At 38.2% G+C, this 24,314-nt stretch overlaps 1 protein-coding gene across 1 annotated transcript in view; it reads right to left on the reverse strand.

The window, feature by feature from the left end:
* Positions 1-9,104: 9,104 nt before the first annotated feature.
* Positions 9,105-24,314, reverse strand: part of LOC150079086 (beta-alanine transporter-like) — a 167,953-nt gene continuing 152,743 nt past the window's right edge. The window contains exons 9-11 of the mRNA XM_090382827.1: positions 23,290-23,468; positions 15,940-16,002; positions 9,105-9,330 (exon numbers count right to left, since the gene is read on the reverse strand). Coding sequence (XP_090238953.1) covers positions 9,213-9,330; positions 15,940-16,002; positions 23,290-23,468 — 360 coding nt within the window. The 3' untranslated portion in view covers positions 9,105-9,212. The remainder of the gene's footprint in view (positions 9,331-15,939; positions 16,003-23,289; positions 23,469-24,314) is intronic.

A 24,314-nucleotide genomic window follows, 5' to 3' on the forward strand; every position in this document is an offset into this window, starting at 1 on the left:
GGTCAGGGTAATCCCTAATAAAGATATGTGATCATGTCTAGAGAATCTAATTGTCATCGAAGATGAACATAGGGGCAGAAGAATCCTTTTTTTGCGAGATATAAGAAAGGACTGAGTTTTATACAGATTGAAATTAACTAAGTTAACTTTGTCCCACTGGAGAATTACCTGTGGATCAGCATTTAATAAATAAATAAATATTCATTTATGAAAATGCAGCAAGCTCAACACAGCACATGGCTAGGGGCAAAAATTTTCGGTACAAGGAAATAAGATAAAAATAATCAAATACATAGAGAATTTATATATTCATTTTTCAATGAATAGGAATTACATTAATGAATTAATAAAATATTTTGCAGAATTGCACATTTATTTGCAGAATAGAAGGCATGCTGCTATTTTTATTACTCCTCATCTGATTGAAAATCTGACTCCTGTAAGCTTTAGAGTTGAGTAACCTGTTGAAATTTAGGGAATTGCTAGTGGATATAAAAGAAGTTGAAGCTGTTTGTGCACGGGAAAGTTTCACAAACTGGAGGTGGAATACTATGTGCTATCATTGTACAAATTATGGATAGGATTTCAGGTCAATGGAAGAAAAACCAAACTTCTACGTTGAATTTGTCCGTAGATGGATATAATAAGCCATTATATCACCAGTGGATGAATACTGACGGAATTCATACTGGCGATCATTTATCAGATGGAAGGTATCTGGATTGTTTAGGAGATGACAGTTAATAGCAGTTAATTAATTTAGAAAGAGGAACTGTAAGTACAATAAGATAATTTGATGGGAGGGATTTGTCGCGCTTTTTAGCATCTGCTTGGATATGAGCAAATTTCTAAGCAGAAGTGTTAAACACCAGTGGAGTAAGAAATTGCAAAAAGGCGACACAGAACCAAAGATAGCACAGGTTGTGAGAGCACGTTGGGAAATATCATTAGGACCTGAAGCTTTTCTAGCATCAAGATTTTTCAGAATTCTTCTGATATCCTATTGGATTGAACATCACAGGAGGAATTCAGTGGAGTGTGTTGGAAATGTTCGGAGGTAGTTTACCAAGATCGTCAATTCAAGAGTTAGAGGAAAAGTAGGATGTTACATTAAGTCGTCTTTATTTTTAGCTAAGGTGGCAATAGAATCATTAGATTTTAACAGAGGTGAGATTAAAATGGGCAAAAGTTGCGGCCAAATAGCTTTGGCAAAGAGACAAGAATGCTTGATTATCGTTTGATAAGAAGCAAGTTTTGTACTCTTAGCCTGTTCAAAATCTAGTTTATACTGATTAATAACTGCTTTACAGTTGTTGAGACCTTTGGTATAGGCTCATTAATATACAAGAGAAAAAGAGCGGGAGAAAGAATTAAACTTTGGAGAATCTGGAGATTTGGAATCAAGCCAGTTGAGATATGTAACATTCGTATATTGAAGAGCCTTAGCACATTTATTGGGAAACCAAGGTTTAGATAAAGGACGATATTTTACGATGGAATTTGGAATAAAGGATTCCATTCCTACAAGAATAATTTCATTGATATGATCTGAGAAAACATCATATCAGAAGATTTAAAACAGTAATCCAAGCATGGAAACGAAGAACAGAAATTTTGCAGGTTATCCCATTTGCATTGTTGCAATGCCAAACAACACGAGACTGAGAATGGCTATGAAAAAAGCTTCTTTTGGAGAAGAGACCATCACCAATTTGTGATCTAAGGTGCCTAGAGGACAGTGGACTGTCCACCTCAACTGTGTACTTGGATGGGTTATCTGTGAGAAAAAGATCAAAGCCTTTGGCTGTGTGGTTTGAACTGTCTGGTAGATTGTGTCTAGAAAACTGAAGTCAGCTTGAATTAAGAATTAAAATTGCCAAATTTTCCTACCATTAGGAAACTTTAATTCCAGAAAGTCAAGTTTCAAAGAATGGAAGTTAGAGTTGGAAGTGATTAGTAGATTTCAGTGATCGATAGAGACAACAGGTAAATTTGACAGAATGGTTTAAAGAGATTTTAAGCTAGAGAAGATCCAAATGAGGAGATTCGAAATTATTACGTCTCTGACAGGGAATATCAGAGCGCACATATGCACGAATACTACATTGGAAGCAAAAGGAATCGTGCAGCGAATAATTAGAACTGAGATGAGCAGTGGCGGACTCATCCGATAATTGGTGTGCTAGGTGGGTCTTAGCAGACTGTAAGTAGAAATGGAGATCATTGAGATAGGAACTGAGACCACGTATATTTGTGAAATGAATGAGAAAGTGCAATACTTTGTCCAGTGAGTCCCTCGTGGGTAGCACAGCTGGTATAATCACAAATTTCCCCAAAGAGAGTGGAAAATACGCGAGTTGGAATCCTGTCAATGATGCGAGGAATTTTTATGAGCTATTTTCACAACGTGGCTGCGATAGTTTATATTAGATGAGAGTAGCATGGCTTTTTCCCCTGGAAGTTATAATTTTTGTTCCAGAAAACAGCATATCGACCGCAGAACACGCGAAATTTATGGGCATATTATACACTGAGTCGACAGAAATCATGGGATACCTGCCTTGTAACGGTTAGGCCCACCTTTCGCCCGAGTATGGGCAGTCACTCGGCGAGGCATTGAGTCGATTGTTAACGAAAGCGTTCCACAAGTATTTTCATCCATGATTGCTGCACAGCTGTCCATTGTTCCGTCACATTCGGAACAATGTGACGGGACAATGGAACAATGTGACGGAACAATGGACGGTTTGAGGATCAAAAGATCGAACGGAACTTTCCACAGAATTCCAAAGATGCTCCACAGGGTTCACGTCCGGTGAACGGGGAGGCCATTCTGTGGTGGTAAAATCTGCGGAATGCTCTTAGAACCATGTTCTAGTCACCACGGCTCTGTTGGGGGGCACATTACCCTGCTGGAAAAGTCCATTTCCCTGTGGATGCACAATGATCAGGGATTTAAATGGTCTGCAAGAATGGTAACCCGGACCGTTCAGAGATGCGTCTAGACGTACCAGAGGTCCTAATGTGTGCCAGCTTAACACGACCCAGATCATTACCCACCGTCCACCTACCAGAACAGTTCCTTGTTGACATGATGGGTATATTCTAGAAGGTAGATAACTCTCATTAACCGGTGCAATACCACCACTTTACTTATTGGATGCTTGAAGTGGTGGAACCCATGTTTAGTCTCCAGAGCTAAGTTCCGGTCAAATCTTCCCCGTCTCTTCCATCATACGTGATGACTGATGCCTTTTGAGGTTATGATGAACATCGTGGCGAGATCCATTATTCCTTACATTTCGAGGGTACAGGTCTAAAACGGTGTTCGCAGGCCAGCCGCCAGTTAGTACACCGGACCGAATCTGTGGTAACTCTTTAGAAGGCTTCCGGATCAGCTAGTGTATAATCTTACTACCTCTACTCTACCAGATAGTGATGGAGGGAGTCCGAGTAGTATGAATGCAAGGGGCATTGTCGAGGCCACGTTATGTCAAGGATCTGCGTATATTCTTACCATTTGTACGCCATATCCAAAAATTTCATTACTTCATACAGCATGTCCCTCCCCCCACTTTTTCTTACTATTGAATACGCCATGAATTGTCAAACTAATAGAGTAAGCTTATCTGCAAAAAGATCTAACCTCCCAAACACTTTCTAGTACATTTTACAAATATACGTGGTCTCAGTTCTAATCTCAACGATGTCCATTTCCATTGCAGTCTGCCCAACCCCATGTACTTTTTCTGACAGAATCTCAGTTATCGGTTGATTCAACTATTGCACGAGTACCGCAATGGTGGTACTCGTGCATATGTCCGTTCCGATATTTCCTGTCAGAGATTTGGAATCTCCTCTTTTCGTTCTTCTCTGGCTTAAAACCTCTCTCCCTCCTGTAAAATTCCCTCAACTACACTAATCACTACACCGTTCTCCCAACTACACTAATCACTTGGAGCTCTTTGATTTGCTCTCTTTCCAACTTGACTTTCTCCAGTCCAAGTTTCCTAACAGTGAGGTAATTTTTCTTGGTGAATTTAATGTTCACAAATCCAGAAAGCTTCCGTTTTCTAGTCACACCGACTCAGCTGGTCAAGATGCAGAGGCTTTTGCAATTACTAATGACCTTGCACAGATTGTTCATTTACCTACAAGAATACCGGACAATCCTAATCACACAGCCAACACGCTTGATCCTTTTCTCACAAACAACACTTCTAAGTACACGGTCGAAGTGAGAGGTTCTTTACGCACTTCAGATCACAACTTGGTGATTGTCTCTTCTCCAATGGAGCATTTATCTCATGGCTAGTCCCAACCTCGTGTTGTTTAGCATTACAAAAATGCAAAATGGGATGACCTGCGTGATTTCCTTTCTTCTTTTCCTTGGCCCGATTGCTCTTTCAAAACTTCTGATGTCAACGTTTGCTCTGATCGTGTCAGTGAAATTATTCTTGTTGGAATGGAATCCTTTATCTCACACTCCACTCGAAAATCTCGCCTTTATCTAAACCTTGATTTTCCAATAAATGTGTTAAGGCTGTTCAAGAGAAGAATGTTGCATATCGTAATTGGATTGATTCCAAATCTCCAGTTTCATATTCTGCTTACACCAAAGCTCGCAACAATTGTAAAGCAGTTATTAATTAATCAATCAATCAAAACTATATTTTGAACAGGCTAAGATGGTAACTCTTTAGTTACCATCTTAACTTGTTCAAAACTTGAACGAGTAGAAAACTTGCTTCGTGCCCTAATGGTAGCCGAGCATTCTAGCCTCTTGCCAAAGCTATTGGCAGCAGCTTTTGCTCATCTCTGCTCCCACCTCTGTCAAAACCAGTTAGTTCTGTTGTCACTTCAGCCAAGGATAAAGCTAACCTGCTAGCATCCCATTTTCCTTCCAACTCGTGTATTAATTATCTTGGAAAAACACTTCCCACCATTCACAAACACGCTCCAATGAATGCCTCCTCTGGTCTTCCGTCAAAAGGATGTCAGAAGGATTTTGACCAATCTTGATGCAAGAACGCTCCAGGTCCTGATGATATTTATCCCCTTGTGCTCCTGAACTTACTCCTTTTCTTTGCTACCTTTTTTCACATTCTTATTCCAAAGGTGTTTTCCTTCTTCTTGGAAATTTGCTCATATCCACCCAGTTCCTAAAAAGGGTGACAAATCCCTCCCAGCCAATTATCGTCTCATTGCAATTACTTCTACTCTTTCTAAAGTAATGGAGAAATCAATTAACCGCCAACTCTTAAACTACCTAGAATCCTTCCGTCTGATCAACGATCGCCAGTATGGATTCCGTCAGTGTCGATCCACTGGTGATATTTTGGCTTATGTTACCCATTTATGGACAAATTCAATGGAAAAGTGTGGTGAAACACAAGCAGTTGCTCTTGACATCTCAAAAGCTTTTGATCGTTTTTGGCATAAAGGTCTTCTAAACAAGTTTCCATCTTATGGTTTGCCAACTGTTTTTTGTAATTGGTTATCCAGTTTTCTCTCTGACCGCTCACTGGGCTGATGGTAGATGGCTCTCTGTCATCTAACTTCTCCACTAATGCTGGTGTCCCCTAAGGTTCAGTTCTTTCCCCCACTCTTTTCCTCTTGTATATTAATGACCTTCTTCCATTGACTGGAAACCCTATCCATAATTTTTCCGATGATAGCACATTGCGTTCCACTTTCCATTTTGAGAAACCTTGCCCTGCTCAATCAGCTTCAACTTCTCAAATATCCGCTACCGAATGCCGATCTTTAAGTAATTCTCCAGTGGGGCAAAGACAACTTAGTTGATTTCAACCCGACTTCTAATATCTCTTGGCATATGCACATTATAAATATTGCTTCCTCTGCATCTTGGTTTTCTTTTTCGCTCTCGGCATTACGTTTTTTCCAAACAGTTGTTCACTCTGTACAAATTGCAAATCCGCCCTGCCATGGAATATTGTTCCTACATCTGGGGTAGTGCCCCCCCAAAACCTCTCTCAGGCTTCTTGATTCCATTCAGAACAGGGCAGTTAGGTTAATTAATGATTCATCTCTAATAGAGTCTCTCTATTCGCTGTCTCATAGACGTATTGTTTCTGCTGCATGCCTCTTCTACAGATACTTCTATGGGCACTGTTCTTCTCAATTGGCTTCTATAATTCCCGCTCTCTCTTTGAAAACAGTCCCAACACCAGCCAACATCCATTTACTGTTCAACTTCAAACTCACAGAACCAACTTTTCATCTTCCTCGTTTATTCATTCAACTGCCGTTTTCCTGAACAACCTTCCTTCATACGTATTTCCTGAAAATTACAGTCTACAGAAGTTCAAGTCCAATGTCAACAAATATCTTCTTTCGTCTTCTCAACCTCTAACCTAAGCACGGTACTAAATACTATAGGTTCTAATACATCTCGTGTTTTGGGTTATCATAAAAAAAAATATATATATAGACATCGTTTCGTGCACCTCCCGTCTCCAATCATCCAAGGTCCAGTGCTGACGTTCTTTCTCCCCGTTGAGGCGTATAGTACTCTGTCGTGGTGTTAGCAATGGGACTCTGGTGGGTCGGCAGTGATTTGTGCCACTGTCGCGCTCTGGTTGACTGAAACAATGCGAGACATGCGTCGATGGACACGTTCATCCACCACCTTTCTCCTCCCACAGAGCTGTCCACTATGAGTTGTTATTCCGGAAATGGCGTATTTCCGATACACTCTTGATACTGTCGAACGGGAATAGTGCAATTTCTGTACCATCTCCGCGATAGAGTGACCCATGCGTAGTTTACCTACTATCATCCCTCTTTCACAGTCGGTTAACTCACCACGTTTATCTATACTGACATCGAATTACCGTCTACGTGAATGCAGTGATGCTGTATACCTGCATCACTGCATATATCCGCCAAGCGGTGGGTTCGTCCACTAGCGAGAGGGGTGGCAGCGTGCGTTACTCAGGAACCAGGTATGCCATGAATTCCTTTCAGTGTGTACCACAATATATGGTCTAAATTGTGCCTAAAACCCTTCAACAAATCGCACTGAGCATTTGTGTTTGCTGTCGAGTGCCATAGCCTATACGAGCTGATATCCGTGCGTAGTCCATCTGAATATTGGCCTTGCTGTTCTGACGTTGTGCTAGGTGGTTACCTGGGCCACTATGCTGCATTGCAGCTTTGTTAAGTGATGAGACACACGACATTCTCCACCAGCTCTGGTCCCACGTGGCTGTTCCACGTGTGACCTTTGCCTGGTTGTCCGACCGCTGTTGAGATGTACCGGTGGTGTCCTAACACCATAGAAAGGAAACATTTATCCATGTTGGCTGTTATCGAAATACTGGCACCTGCTCGTTTTGTTCCAACAGTTATTCCACGTTCGAGTCGGAAAGACCTTTACGCCGATCCCTTCTTCTTGCAGATGCTAAAAGACTGATTGCCAAGTGATATGAAATATGTTCACTGGTTGCACTAAAAAAAGTTCTTCCAAGTTTGTACATAAAGCTTGGATTAATATAGCAGTTTTTGGGCTCTGGATAAAGAAGGAAGTGGACTCGACTACCTAAGGGAACTGTTTCCCAATTTAATAGATGCAAAAGTTTAAGAAGAAAATTTTCATTGGGTCTCAAATGAAAGAACTGCTCAAAAATGATGTATTTTTAACAAAGCTTCAGGATACTGAACCAGCAATGAAAATTTCTTACAGTTTTGCATTTATTAAATTGGGAAACGCTTCTTTTAGAGAGAAGAATCCGAGGATTATTTAACAAGTTGTACATGGATTTCTTGGAAGAAATAACGAAAATAATTACGGATTTTTGGAGTTAACATTGCTGTAATGTTATAAAGATGAGGGCTGCGGAATGGCTTTGAAACTTAGTTGTTCAGTAAGTTACTGAAATCAATCCACTGATTTCAAATATCAGCGGATTAATTTGCGTTGATTATCCAACTTTTGCCCCTGGAGGTTAAAAAAAAGAAAAGAAAGGTTGATTAGTGTTATTAATAGACAGTTCTCTTCATATCGACAAAAAAAAAAAAAAAAAAAAAAAAAAAAAAAAAGAGGAGATCAGCGTAGTTTTACTAGCGGTATAAGGCCATAAATGAAATAATTTAGGAAATGCTTCACAATAATTCAAAAGTAGCTGATGTTGATGTGCCAATAAATCCCTCAGTGACCATAATATGTTCTTTTTTTTTTTGCTTTATAAACAGAGTTAAAGTGGCTTCTTTTCTGTATTGCAGTATCTTGTATTGCTCTTATTGTGTCTTTTGTGTGGGGTTTCACAGGTAGGGGGATAGTTGATCCAGGGTGTCGCTCCTGTACTTTCTTTGATAATTTAAGCTTGAGTTGACTCTTTATTGGTGCAAACGCTTATTTCCAAGACTAAACCTCTGATGAGTTTTACTTTTGGAATCTCTAAACCTTTTTGATCGTTCCTTTGGCACGATGAGAAGACTCCACAAGGTGTCCGGAAACGTTGTCATTTATCTTTGAGGTATAACTGAGTTTGGAGCATATATCTGCTAATTGGCGTACTTCTTCATCTAAGAATTCATTGTTAATTTATTAAATTCAAACGGGGATGATTAGTATATCATATTTTATTAATTTTTCCCTAAATCTTCCGTGTAATACCCTTTTCACGTCACATTAAAATAATAAAAGTGAATTGTCTACTAATTAACATCTTTTAAATAGTATTTTGATTAATTTGAAGATTAAAAGGCTTATTTAATTATGTATTCAGTTAAATTAAATTTGCGTATTAATTAGTAACTCAGGCATAATTAAAATTTTATTTCCTCTCCATTTTGAGGCCCTGGTACTCTTTCTTTTTAGAAAAATACCGCTCGTTGTAGTATATGCAGGCAAAGATTTTTATCCCGTGAATATAGTAAACCCTAAACTAACTTGAAGTATAAAGTTCCTTCTTAAAGTTCGCTCACTGCTCAGATTTGCGGCTGTTTCTCAAGAAACTTCCAACCATTTATTTTAAGTGTTTATTCTAGCAACGATACTAAAAGTATTGAAAGGCTGAACATCCAAAATGGCAGCAAAGAATATCAAAATGGACACGTACATTACAGTATCAGAAATTGGCGTTGTTGTGTACCGATGCATAAAACATACACAGTTCTTTCTCAGCTATCAGGTGTCGCGTTTTTTTGTCTTTTTGACATATGGGTATATCAAACAGCGGTGTAAATCACAGTACAGTGACCCGAACTGCTTCTTCCGCGGAGATGGGTTGCAAATGGGAGTCATACACCTCGATGTCACTCCCTCCTGTAGCACAACGGAGACTGTCTCGCTTCCTCAGCAAGCTATAAGAAGAAGAAACAGAATATTAAGATGCCTCGCTAAACCAGCTTCGGCGACGCCGATACAGATAGTATTTTACAGAAAAATATGAGATTTGGAATTAAACAGTTTTCATATAAACAGCAGAAGAAAGAAAAATTGGAAAAGTAATTTAAAATTATTTAAAACGAATAAAATTATACTAGCATAATGTATTATAGGATTACAATATATTTTGGGCTACAAGATGCACCGCAACTTAGATAGAAAAAAAGTATATGTGTTATATATATATGATAACTTCTTACAAGAAGGCATCACAGATGTATTAGTTTGAATGTTTTAAATTTTGCAATTCACAACATTCTAGACTGAAACATCTGGGGTAGCGCAATACTTAGCGTTTCACGATGTGCTCAGACCACTTCAATCTTATCCACAGTTCCCCCATAACAATTTCTCTAGATATTCATTCGATTTAAATTAAATGGCTACTTTAGTAAGTCAGAATTAGGGGATATTAAGAAAGAAATCCAACTGTTAGAAGACAACGAATTCTTCAGAAAGCAGATTTTTTGAAACTGATTTGGACATTACAGAAGGCAACGCAATAGTGACTAGGGAAGAAGAGCCCAAAGAGATGGGCAGGGGAGCTTTAATTTTGGTCCAGAGGATGGAGGATACAGGAATCATATAATCTCAAGGCGTGGAATAAACACTATGAATCATAGGAAATATTTCTATCGAGACAAAACGAAATGCTGTCAGGTATCGGATTCAAGATTTTAGGCAACCAAATGGAGTTAGCGGTATGTCTGTAAGATGTTTAAGTCACTGGAAAGCACTTATAGTTGCTAGCAAATGAAAGCCAATTTAATCGCCTTAAAGTAGAAGTGAATAAGCAAGATCAAGGCTGTACATCACTTCGGGAAAAGTATAAATAAATATTCGAAAATGTTTTGAGAGTCGCCAGACTCTCAGAGTATGGAAAAATCAAGCAGCTGACGAAGGCAACATTAAGGACGAGCAAAAGCAAACGATTCTCTACTTAACTTTGAAACGCTTCAGTACTTAAGTTTAAATCTAGTAGTGCTTGGGTGCACAAGTTTAAGGAACATTACGTTAGTCGCAACTTTTGTTGCGCATCTGTGAAGAAGTACAAGATCAGCTGCTCTGAAGAGAGAGAGAGAGAGACAGTTAATCGAAAGTAATAGAAAACAAAAGAACTTAAGGGTTGGTACAGTGATGATTTTAATTGAAACGCAGATTAGCAGCAGCTTCACAGAGATTCATGCCAGAAGGATTTTAGAATTCCTTAGTGGTCACAAAGTATTTAGAATACTTCAAAAAAAAAAAAAAAAAAAACATGTAGTCGCTTTTTCGTATACAATATCAGTTTTATTAAATTCGGCTTGCAGGCGAAAAAACGGATTTCTTATAATGAATGAAATTGGAGGAAAAAATAACGAAAGAGCAGCACAGACAATAGAGGAGAGAACTCTTGCTAATCAGGTGCAGAATGCATTAAGTTGCTAACCAGGTGCAGAATGCCTAAAACATAAGAGAAATAAAACAAAATCCCTGGTATTACACCAGGGATTTTGTTTTATTTCTCTTATGTTTTTTGCGCTTGAGGCCAAGGAAATGCTCAGAACAATGTTGTCAAATGGAATAGATTGGGAAATACGACTAAAATGTTGTTTTGAAGAATTTCTTCTTTCTGAAGCTTTGCCTAACGGTTGAAACTTAGATGGAAACTTACTTTTACTTTATATCCATGGCACATATTCTTCTGAAGGAAGTGGTCGAAGAAAATGATTATGAAACGACCTCAAGATTCAGTAATAGTTGGAAAAATCACTTCGAAATGGTATTCATTCGATCTTGTTTCTTTATATTGTATAAAGACGTTTGTTTTCCTTCATAACACGCTGCTGCAAATAAGTCTCTGAGATATGAAGAGTTTCTAGTTTCCCAACAGTTCGTTTTCCTTGCACTATTGCCTCATCGTGATTGATGAAAAAATGGGTGGATCACATGCCAATCCTAATTCTTTTGACAATACAACTATCTCAGTCCGAATAGGATAAAGCGCATTAAAACGAGTGCTTGCCCTCGAAAATAATGCTTCTGGGAGCTCGTCAGGGACTCAAAACTCCAGCAATCTACCAAGTGATGCACACCCGATTCGAGCCTCAAAACAGAAAAACCAAGTGCAAACTACCCTGGTTAAAAAGGACATTGTTTTATTAGGAGACTCCATTGTCAGGGAAACGGGGAATATTTTTTGTAATAAAGATAGGTGGAGCAGAACCAGGGTATGTCTACCGGGAGCAACTGTTGATGATGTCACCAACAGACTGTCAGATTTTAAAGGGGGTAAAGAAAATATTATTATTCATGTGGGAACAAATAATATTAAACGTACACGATCTGACGATTTGTTGGAAAAATACAGGACCATGCTGAGGAAATGTCGCGAGCTAGGCCATAATGTCTATGTGTCTGCAATTCTGCCCAGACACGATAGGAGGGAGTATATGTTAAGAGCCTTGTGGATTAACTCAAGACTTGAAGGAATCTGCAAGGCTTTAGGGGGTAAATTTCTATCAGCATGGCCGACACTTGTAGGTAGAAGGAATTTGTTTTGTAGAGACGGGATACACTTAAACAAAGGTGGTGCAAAAGTTTTTGCCAGTATTATTGAGGATACCTTAAAGGTTCAGGGAAACTGCTAGTTAGGGGGGATGTGGGTAATACTGACACGCGTTTATCTGATAATATTGGTCAATGTAACTCTTGCACATACCTTAAGAGTTCTTATCTGTTACCCCAACTCGACGTATTATCTAGATGTTCTGGGGGCAAAGATGTTTCACGTGAGCGGGTAGCTAATATCAGGGAAGAGAGCCTAAAAAACTTCAAGGGTTGTGTTAGGGTTGTTAAATATACAAGAACAGTAAATCTTAATTGTTTATACAGTAACGTTAGAAGTGTCGTCAATAAAATGAGCGAATTCGAACTGCTGGTTAAAACAAGTAACGCGGACATAATAGGGCTTACAGAGACGTGGTGCCACCCGGAAATTGGGGATGATGAGTTTCAGTACGGCTTGTATAATGTATTTAGGAAGGATAGAGTGGATAGAAGGGGTGGTGGGGTAATGCTTCTTATCAGAAGCAGCCTGAGTGCGACGATAGCTTTCCCGGATTCAGACATTTCACATGCTAGTATAGAGTCTGTATGGTGTGAGATAGTTGGAAACAAAGGTACAATGCGAGTAGGAGTAATCTATAGACCAGGTGATTGTGAAGACTATGACAAAAGCCTCTACATGCAAATGGAATGGGCAAGTAAGCGTCAATGTCTTATTATGGGTGATTTCAATTTGCCTCTAATTGATTGGAGTAAATGGGAAGGAAACTCGACATGGGGAACAAAATTTTTAAATCAACTAGATGACTGTTATTTGTATCAACATGTCAGGGAAAGTACTAGAGAAAAGAATATCCTAGACCTCATCATCACACATGAATCAGATGACATAACAGGGCTGACAGTAGAGGAACCAGTAGCAGGAAGTGATCATGGAGTTCTACGGTGGATGATGACGAGAGAGGTAGCAGAAGTAAAAGGCAAAGGAATGGGTTTTAATTTCAGAAAAGGAAATTATGATGCCTTAAGGTACTACATGGCCTCTATTAACTGGGTAGATATCGCGCAGAGAATGAATACAATTGAACTGTGGTACGCTTTTAAAACATTAATCACAGATGCCTTGAATGCGTATATACCATTAAAAAAATACTCCACGAGAAGGGTTCCAAGTTGGATGAATAGTGAAGTTGCCACATTACTTGAGCAGAAAAAGGTGGCATGGAAAGGTTACAGAGCAATAAAAAGTACTGAAGCCTATAACAGCTACAAGGTGATGTGTAATAGAGCCACAGAACAGGTTCGACAGGCAAAGGCAGTTTATGAGAAATCACTAGCAAACAGAGCAAAGAGGGGGGATAAAGAATTCTTCACATATATAAATGCCAAGAAGAGCAGGACAAACCAGATCGGACCTTTACGTAAGGGAAAGGGGACAGTAATAAATACACCAGCTGCCGTTGCAGATGAACTCAACAGTTATTTTGCATCGATATTCACAAATGAAAAGCCTTTTGTGGCAATGGGAAATTGTGGGACCGAAGTTAAAAAATATGTAATTAATGATATTGAAATTTCGCAAGATTATTTAATGAAAAAACTTTCAAGCCTACAGACCAGTAAGGCTCCTGGAGTTGATGGAATATACCCTATAATCTTGAGAGAGGCGGCAAGCGAGTGCATTGAACCACTGAGGCTGGTTATGCGAGCATCACTAGACTCTGGGGAGATTCCCTTGGATTGGAAAAGTGCAAATGTATCACCCATACATAAGGGTGGCTCTAAAAGTGAAGTGGGAAATTATCGACCTGTCAGTCTGACTTCAGTAGTAGGGAAAATCATGGAGGCAATGATCAAGGGTGGAATTCAGGATCATTTGGATCGAATTTAAATTCTCAAGGATACTCAGCATGGTTTTGTAAAGGGAAAATCATGTTTAACAAATCTGGTTCACTATTTCGAAAGGGTCACTCACGAGCTGGATTTAGGGAATAATTTCGACATTGTTTATTTAGATTTCAGCAAAGCTTTTGACTCAGTCCCACATGAGCGGTTGCTTTATAAGCTAGAACAGGTTGGAATCACTGGGAAAATCCTTAGATGGATAGAAGGATGGCTTCAGGGTAGGAGGCAGAGGGTTGTGATAAATGGCTATTCCTCAGATTGGGTTGATGTAAGAAGTGGGGTTCCCCAAGGATCAGTATTAGGACCACTGTTGTTTTTAATTTTCATAAACGACATTGATGAAGGGATAGAGGGCGTGATGTCTAAATTTGCAGATGATGTTAAAATTGGTAGAGTAGTTAATGATCACTGTCAAGCTGAGCTTCTTCAGAGAGACCTAGATAGACTTCAAAAATGGTCAGAAAAATGGCAGCTGTGCTTTAATCCAACAAAGTGTAAGGTATTACACCTGGGAAACAGTAATCCCAAAATAACTTATTCACTTGGTGGAGTTCAACTAAACCCAGTACTGGAGGAAAGGGATTTGGGTGTTACGATACGGTCAGACATGAAATTCTCTGAGCATTGTAAACAGGTTGCAAGGAAGGCCCATGGTGTCCTATCGATGATCTATCGAACTTTTGCAAGTAGAGATAGGGACGTGATAATCCCATTATATAAGGCTTATGTTAGACCACACTTGGAATACTGTGTTCAAGTATGGAGACCGCACCTAAAGAAAGACATCGAGCTTCTTGAAAGGGTGCAAAGAAGGGTAACTCGCCTGGTGAGATCGGCAAAAGGGCGTCCTTATGAAGAAAGACTTCGAATATGTGGGTTGCAGAGTTTGGAAACTAGACACCTTAGAGGAGATTTGATTGAGGTGTTTAAGGCTCTGAGAGGCATCAGTAAAATGAATGAGGACAAAATTTTCAAGATTATAAATGATGCTAGAACTAGGGGACATAAATTCAAGTTACGGGGGGAAATGTTTAGATTGGACTGCAGGAAGTTTTATTTTAGCCAGCGAGTTATAAATTATTGGAATAAGTTGCCTTCATGGGTGGTAGAGGCCGACAGTTTGGGGAAATTCAAAGGTCATCTGGATAGTACTTTCGGGTAAGGGAAGCGCATAGGATGATAGGATTAATTTCCTTTTTATTTATTTTTTATTTCATTTTATTATTTTTATTTATTTTTTATTTCATTTTATTATTTTTATTTATTTGTTAATTATTATTATTTATTTATTTATTTAATTTTTGTTTATATCATTGTTTTGTTCGGATTTTTTTTTTTTTTTTTTTTTTTTTTTTTTTGGCTGGTGCAGCATAAGCCATAGGCTTTCTTGCACCGTACGGCCGTTACTAATACTAATACTAAATACTAAAACGAGTGGAGGTGCTTATGGAGTAATGAAATCTGATGGGCAGCACAGTCTGGGGTTGGCACAAGATGTCTTTGTCTTTTCTACAGTTTTTCTTTTGCTAATCTCTCCTGTCTCTTTCTCCCCCTCTATGGGTTTCGTGTGTCAGGTCATGTGTATAATTTTTCTATTCTAGCGGTTAATCATTCCACAATCTACCTCTTCAAAACCTTTTCACTGCAAGTCCAGATTATTCTTTTTATACACCAACACAAGTGCACTTTTAAAGGAAAATGCACTCTACTCAAAGTCTTATTCTCTAAATTTCTCACATGGACAATTTTTGACATCTGATAATATTTCCTTCTTGCTTACTTCAATTTTAAATTTCGTTTGAATATTTACGATCTGATTGGACATTTTTAGGTAATTCAGAGTTCGATAAGTTAATCACATTCAACGTGAATAACTTATTGGGCATGTAATAGTTAAATTGTAAATTAAACTGTAAAATATTTAAATTCATAATTGAAATGTAGCACTAACATTCTCTTCATAACTCTTCTGAAGTAATGACTGTTTACGAAAGAACATTATTTCAGATAATTACAGTTGTAACTTTCAGGAATAAAATTTAAGTCATTGTGATATAGTCAAGTTTCCATACCTCAATATGGGAGACTGAGGCATCTGACCTTTGTTTTTAAGGATTCCATTTTTGTGTTCTAATCTGAAATAAACAGAAAAAAACATTATTTTATTCAGTTTGTCTGGCATGCAGAAGTAAAGCTTAATTAATAGTTAATTACACATATAATAATAGTTAATTGACAGCTCTCATCACGAATTTATTTAATTTTTATTCACAATTGTTTAAAATTGGTAAAATAAATTTTCATTAAACTAAATAAATCTCGGGCAATAATTAATTATAATAATGCAAATCAATTTTAATTTAATATTTAAAAATTAAATCCCGTAATTTTATGGGAAGTTTTAAATGCTCCATACAGTTTGGGCAAATAATTGAGTTTATTGAAGTGAAAGAATTTTTTTTTAAATTTACATTCCAGATGGAATGTAAATTAATTATTTGGATAACAACTCAATAGTTTTTACGTTTTCGAAACTTAGCCATTCAGTTTAATTACAACTGTATTTGATTCATTGCTCTCCTCCCCTATTACTCTTTTTTCTTTTAAGTCTATGTTTCCTTTTTGTATATACAGTATGTATCTTTTCACAAGCGATATCACGTTCAATACTGCATTTAAACTATATTTAATATACGAATTTCGTATATTAAATATAATTTTCATATAACGAGACCGAACGCGCTCGATCTCGTTATATGTGAACGCGCCTAAAAACTATAATGATCGTCGATATGCAACAGAATCATCCAAAACATAAAATGGCTGCGAGGGGCTACACAGTTGCCTCCCCCACAGTTTATTACGTTAGTAAATCTCGTTATTCCTGCTTTGCAATGAGAATATTTTAAAAATCAAATAGATGGGTTCTCCTATTGCAGAATGAACGGTTTTTTTGAGCAGATCTTCATAAATATCTAAATGTTTACTAAATTTTATGAACGATTTCGTTAGATTTTTAAAATTTCCAGAAGTGAACTCGTGTTAGTTAAATGTATTCCCATATACTGCATTTGGCGACAATTCTACGTCCACATACGAAGAACAAAGGAAAAGTCCTTCTGAGTGTAAGAGAGAGAGAGAAACTGGTGATCGCATGACAGTGGTGTAAGGTAATGGATGTGTTGGATCTGCTAAGTATGTTGCTTTCAACCAAAATTGCAGTCTTTTATAGGAGACTTGGCTGTTGGGTGAAATCGAATCAATCCAACACTTTTATTTTTTCATAACTGTGTGGTTGTCGTAAATCGGTTTGATTTTATTTCTTTCAAAAGTCGCCAAATCTTGGTAGTCTCTTCGGGAGCTCTTATCGCCAACTTTATTTATACACTGAGAAAAGGAACGAGGTTATGTCTTTGATTTATGACGTGAAAGCGACGTAAGAAGTTTGTGTGCAAGAAACATAATTCCGGCCATTACTGAGTTTGTTTCGGATATAAAAGTCTACTAGAATGGACTGAGGCATCGCAATAGAGGGAGCTGCAACTGTTATTTCGTAAATCATTATCGTGATAAATGACTTCAAGAAAACTGAATACGTGTTGCGATGTTGCCAAGTTTAAAAGCACTTTGGCGATAATTGCGAACTATTTCGTTGGCGAAGGGGATTGATTAAGGATCGCTTTAATGGACAAAGAAAAAAAGGAGCGTGAAAAATCAAGAGTTTGGTTTTAAAGCGAAGAAGAAGAAGTTCAATTCGAATTACTTATTTCCGTCGTTGACTGCAGAAATTAATTATTGTTTACAAAAAAAGGTGCAAGAGATTTCCACAGAGCTTCACCACAAGTCCAATTCACGATAGGGTGAATGTACGCAATATTATAGCCTTTTAAAGTGTGAAGAAATCCAGAGGAAAACCCAAAGGGGAAATAATTCTGAATGCAACAATAACTCCACAGATTCTTAGCGGTTTTGGTTTTTGATGAAAATGGTTCATCAAGATCTTAAATAACAATTCAAAAGGAAATTTTCTCAAGTACTTGTAAACCATGCAATGCTATTTTTATCGGCATTTTTTATATTATTGAGTTGGTTGGTCTCAGGCGAAGGTAGCACAGTATTTTCTGCTGTAAAGTCTGGTGTTTCGTCGAGCAACAAGCTAATTAAACCACAGAACAGCAATTTACAGACATAATACATATAAAAAGCACAATATGGCGTATGTCGCCGATGCACCTAAAACCCAATAAAATTGATTGTAACTTAACTTTTGGTTATGAGTGTATGCATGTACGATGGATGTTGTAATCTTATGTATCTGGTTAGCTCGACATATAACTGGCGCCATCTTTTGGTTAAAATATTAACTTGAAGAAGTTGTAGTTTTTAGCTTAAGAAATCATTTAAGAGAAAATAAAATAAAAATCAAGCATAATTTCATTTTAATAATTAGGCTAAAAATCAAAAGTTTATATAAGGAAAAATAAGTCACGAGAATGAACTGAAAATCACCACTACATGCAGTCTGTTTTAGGATAAAGAGGTGATTAGGGTACTTTAATTTTTATTTTTAAAACAAAAGTAGTCATATAAATCTACGAAAGTAGTTATATAGGGGAGGGGATGCCAGAAGTTTATCAAACTGTAACGAGGAACTAAATGACTTTGTGATGAATGAAAGGAAAGCGGAAGAGAAATTGTTGAAACTGCTCTCATAATTATAGCTAAGCTCCTTACCCATAATTACGAGGGCATCCTTGGAGTCAGGGGGAGGTCCATATGGACTGGAGATTCTCTCTCTCTCTCCAATTTATAAGGGGATCACAAGGTGACATGAGTAATTACAGATCTGTTGGCTTAATTACTGTTCCAGGGAAAATAATGGAGCCACAGGAAATAATGCAGGACCACCTAGACAGATATGCAGTCACAGCATGTATTTGTAATGGGGCCGTCTTGTATAACCAATCTGATAGGTTACTATGATGCAGGGACCAAGGAACTGGTTGCAAAATATAATTTTTTTTATCATATACTCGGATTTCAGGAAGGCTTTTGATACTTTTGCACATGGAAATATGGAGTGACGTGGTATTAAGGGCAAGTTACTGCTCTGGATAAAGGGATGGATAAGTGGAACAAGACAGAGTAGTTATCAATGGGCACTGCTCTTCATGGACTAATGTTATTAGTGGAATTCCCCAGGGTTCAGTGCTGGGTCCATTGTTGTTTTCAATATTTATCAATGATATTGTTGGGGTATCAGGCTTAATGGCTGAGTTTGTAGATGAACAAAGGTTGATAGGGTGGTTAATGACAGTAATCAAGGTGAGCTACTGCAACACGATCTAGGAAAATTAAGTCAATGGGCTGAGAATCGCAGTTGGAGTTTAACATTAAGTGCAAGCTACTATATATGGGTAGCAGTAACCCCAGAGTAGTTTATCAACTATGTAGTATTACACTCGGGATAGTGGAAAATTAAAAAGGCTTGGGGGTTGAAATTGTACAGAAAGGTATGAAATTCTCTGAACAGTGCAGGCATGCGGCCATGTCAGCCCATGGGATTTTGTAAATGATATACAGAAACGTTGCTAGAAGGAGCAAAGAGGTGATCATCCCGTTGTACAAGGCATGACTAGGTCGCATCTTGAGGACTGTATACAGGTCTGTAGGTCTCACTATAGGAAGAATGTAGATCTACTGGAACTGGTACAGAAAAGGGCAACCAGTTTGACTAAGAGAACAAAAGGGTGCTCTTACCCAGAAAGGCTCCAGTTCTGCAAATGGCAGCATCTGGAGACCAGGCACCTGCGAGGAGATCTGGTTGACGTGTTTAACGCCTAGAATGGATTGATAAGCTGATTGAATAAGTAGAATGTTAATAGTATTCAACCACTTACTGAGAACACACACATAAGGGGGCATAAATTCAAGTTGAGGAAGGATGGTTGCTGGATAGATATGCAGACGTTTGCCTTAAGTTAGCGGGTCTTTGACTGTTAGAACAGGCTTCCATCCGTTCTTTTGGAAGTGGATGGTTTGAATAAATTCAACGAAGAACCAGACGAATTTTTGGAGGGTATTGATGGGTGAAGTGTGTAGTTTTTTTTTTTTTTTTTTTGTGGCTCAAGCTATATAAGCTTGCTTTCTTCCATCCTTTCCCGCTATACAAATAACAAAACAATGTAAAGAATTGATTCTTATCTCTTTTTTTTATGTGAACCCCAAACACTAGAGGTATTAGAACGTATAGTACTTAGTACCGTGCTTGGGTTGGAGGTTGAGAAGACGAAAGAAGATGTTTGTCGACATTGGACTTGAACTTCTGTAGACTGTAATTTTCAGGAAATACGTATGAAGGAGGGAAGGTTGTTCCAGAAAACGGCAGTTGAATGAATAAACGAGGAAGATGAAAAGTTGATTCTGTGAGTTTGAAGTTGGACAGTAAATGGATGTTGGCTGGTGGCGGCACATGTTCGGACTGTTTTGAAAGAGAGAGCGGGAATTATAGAAGCCAATTCAGAAGAACAGTGCCCATGGAAGTATCTGTAGAAGAGGCATGCAGCATAAACAGTACGTCTATGAGACAGCGAGTGAAGAGACTCTGTTAGAGATGAATCATTAATAAAATTAACTGCCCTCTTCTGAATGGAATCAAGAAGGCTGAGAGAGGTTTTGGGGGCACTACCCCAGATGTGGGAACAATATTCCATGGAAGGGCGGATTTGCGATTTATACAGAATGAGCGGCTGTTTGGAAGAAAAGTAACGCCGAGAGCGAAGGAGAAAACCAAATTTTTTAGATGCACAGGAAACAATATTTGTAATGTGCTTGTGCCAAGAGAGATTAGAAGTCAGGGTAATCCCCAAAAGAGATTTATCAACTTGCGTAGAAATCGGAGTGTCACCAAAGATAAGCATAGGAGCAGAAGAATCCTTTTTGCGAGAAATAAGACAACACTGAGTTTTAGAAGGGTTGAAATCAACTAAATTTTCATTGCCCGACTGGAGAATTACCTGAAGATCGGCATTTAAGGAATTGGTAGCAGATTTTCGAGAAGTTGAAGCTGATTGAGCAGCGAAAGGTTTCTCAAAATGGAAAGTTGAATGCAATGTGCTATCATCGACAAAACTATGGATAGGATTTCCAGTCAATGGAAGAAGGTCATTAATATACAAGAGGAAAAGAGTGGGGGAAAGAACTGAACCTTGGGGGACACCAGCATTAGTGGAGAAGTTAGAAGACAGAGAGCCATCTACCATCACCCTCAGTGAGCGATCAGAGAGAAAACTGGATAACCAATTGCAAAAAACATTTGGAAAACCATAAGATGGAGCTTGTTTAGAAGACCTTTATGCCAAACACGATCAAAAGCTTTTGAGATGTGAAGAGCAACTGCTTGTGTTTCACCACACTTTTCCATTGAGTTTTTCCATAAATGGGTAACATAAACTAGAATATCACCAGTGGATCGACACTGGCGAAACCATCCTGGCGATCGTTGAATAGACGGAAGGTTTCTAGACAGTTTAAGGGTTGGCGGTTAATTGATTTCTCCATTACTTTAGAAAGAATGGAAGTAATTGCAATGGGACAATAATTGGATGGGAGGGATTTGTCACCCTTTTTAGGAACTGGCTGGATATGAGCAAATTTCCAAGCAGAAGGAAAAACACCTTTGGAATAAGAAAGTGAAAAAAGGCAGCAAAGAATTGGAGTAAGTTCAGGAGCACAGGTTTTGAAAACAAGTGTAGAAATACCATCGGGACCTCGAGCTTTCTTAGCATCAAGATTCGTCAAAATCCTTCTGACCTTTTGACGGAAGACCACAGGAGGCATTGAATGGAGCGTGTTGGGAATGGTGGGAGGTGCTTTACTAAGAACATTAATACATGAGTTGGAAGTAAAATGGGATGCTAGCAGGTCAGCTTTATCCTTGACTGAAGTGACAACAGAACCATGTGGTTTGGACAGAAGTGGGAGCAGAGATGGGCAAAAAATGTGGCCAATAGCTTTGGCAAGAGACCAGAATGCTCGGCTTCCATTAGGGCAAAATCAAGTTAATACAGATATAATATCTGCACTCGCCTCTTTTCTCAATTTCATTAATCCCTTTACTTTTTAAATAGACTGCTTATCTGACTGTGGGAAATTTAGTGTTTGCGCGTTTAGCACAGTGGTATGTTCACCGTCCTCCCCACACCGTTGGAAAAGTTACGGTTCAAATCCCGTCGATGACTTGAGGAACTTTAGTGGGCTTTTTTACTCCATGGCTGAGTTATTCGGTCTCAGGCATTGATAGCAAGTTTTTCCCCCCCCCCCCAGAAACTGGGGTTTTTCGTCCATCAAAACAGACAAATCGACCATAGAACACACGCAATTAACAGACATAAGATACACAGCATGGCAGATGAATTTAATTATTCGGGTGGCCTAAATATAATAGTTTGGTTTTTGTGGGGAATTTAGTATTAGAATTATAATATTATAATAGGTCAAGCGCGAGGGTACATAACTATACGTACTTTGAAGGACTGTGGTTCACGCCTGCCTGACTAAACACGCTGCGGTTTCTTGTATCGCTCTGTCTTGGACACTCCTCTCATCCTGTGGCTGTCAAATGATACAAGGAAGCAAGCTTATATAGTATCAGCCAAAATAATAACACTACCCACCTGATCTGTCCATTTCCTCTAATAATTTGTCAACTTCTTCCTTAAATTTATCCAAACTACCCATATTCACAACACCAGATTTAGCTATCATTTTCCCTGCTGAAAGCAAATTTTCGCACATCCTGCAACCATCCTCTTTCGAATTTATGTGTGTCGTCCAAGCAAGAGTTAAGTTACCATCGGCATTTATATTACTTAATTCATTTAAGTTCTTAATACCTTAGTAAGATCTCCTGGAAGGTGTCTAGAGTCCAGAAGCTGCAATTTGTAGAACTAAAGTCTTTCTTGGTAAGAGTATCCTTTTGTTCCCCTAACTAATCTCGCTGCTTTTCTCTGCACCCGTTCCAACATCCTTCGTGTAATGGGGCTTCCCGACCTTTGAGTAATACTCAAAATGCGGTCTAACCATACCATTTCCGTATATAATGGAACAATACCGTCTTGTCCCAGTTAGAAAAATTCCTGTATGTAATTGAGAAACACCAAGATTATGTAGTCCATTTTGTAGTTTACCGTAAAAATTCTCAAAACGTTTTTATGTTATCTTTGCAACAAAGTGTAGAAATGGGTGGACGGAATAAATAAATAACGAAAAAAGCAAATTTTGGTCACACTTCTGAGCCTTCAGATCTCTAACCTATCAGTAAATTTTATATTTATTTTTTGAATTTTAGTGGGTTCATATAAAATCGAAAACATTGAATTATTTTAATTAAATTATATTCCTACTTTTCATTACGAACTTACTTGAGAGTTCTAATCCTGAAGTAATCTCTCCAAGTCCAGTGCCTCCCAAGTTCTTCTGCATCTTGTAGGGTTTGTAAAGATTTTAGATAGAAAGTTTCAGGGAGACCCAATACTGCTACTGCAGCTACGAGTTGCAGGGTCCCCATCGTGGCTAGGGGTAGGAATGGCATCTTTCTCCCCTAAAGTTAAAAACAGAGCGAAATATTTAATTCAGCTGTCCAAAAGAAAAAAAAAAAGGAAAGAAAGAAAATCAAGCAGTGCAGGAAGTTCTTAATAGATAAGTATTAAGCGATTGCATAAACATACTCAATTTTTTGCTTCTAAATTAGGGAATAAAAATGAAAATGTCACTTGCGGGACTTCGATGTCTGAAACGGAAATTAGTCAAGATTTTCAAACACCGATTTATTTAGGTCAATTAGGACAAAAATAATTTATATTTTAGTTGCACTTTAGAAGACATTGGCAACCGGTTCTGAGCATTCTTTCGGTTCAGTGTTATCAGTTGCCTAATGAATGTTGCCCCTGCTTGTTATGTGCATTTGTAGTCCGTTAAATATTTAAAACATGCCGATTCTGTTCCTGATACCCGTGTATGCCGCGAGGAGGCGTGCCACAACTGAGCGCGCTAACCGCAGCAAATCTCGTGCGTCATACTGAATGGCCAAACCATTCAAAATATGGGCAAATAAAAAATAAAACAGTAAATTAATAAAAATAAAAGGAATTAAAAGTTAAAGAAATAAAAATTTAAAGAAAAATAAATTTTTGAAAAAAAAATAATAATCAGAAAAATTAAAGATACAAATAAGTAAATAAATACAAATAAAATTCAGAAAAAATAAGTAAATAAAATGAATAAAAATCCCGCGCCAGTGCAAGGTGGTGCCAACAGGCGATTCCGCCTCAAGACCAGCCTGAGGCCAGCAGGAGATAGAAGTCAAAAAGACAGTGATATCATTCGGCTTCCTACAAGTTTCATTACCAACTCAAGTCGAAGGTGGTGGTGAAGGTAGTACTTGAGC

The sequence above is a fragment of the Mastigoproctus giganteus genome, chromosome 10 (assembly GCF_048544385.1).
Source record: "Mastigoproctus giganteus isolate SK-2022 chromosome 10, ASM4854438v1, whole genome shotgun sequence".
NCBI classification, from domain to species: Eukaryota; Metazoa; Arthropoda; class Arachnida; order Uropygi; family Thelyphonidae; genus Mastigoproctus; species Mastigoproctus giganteus.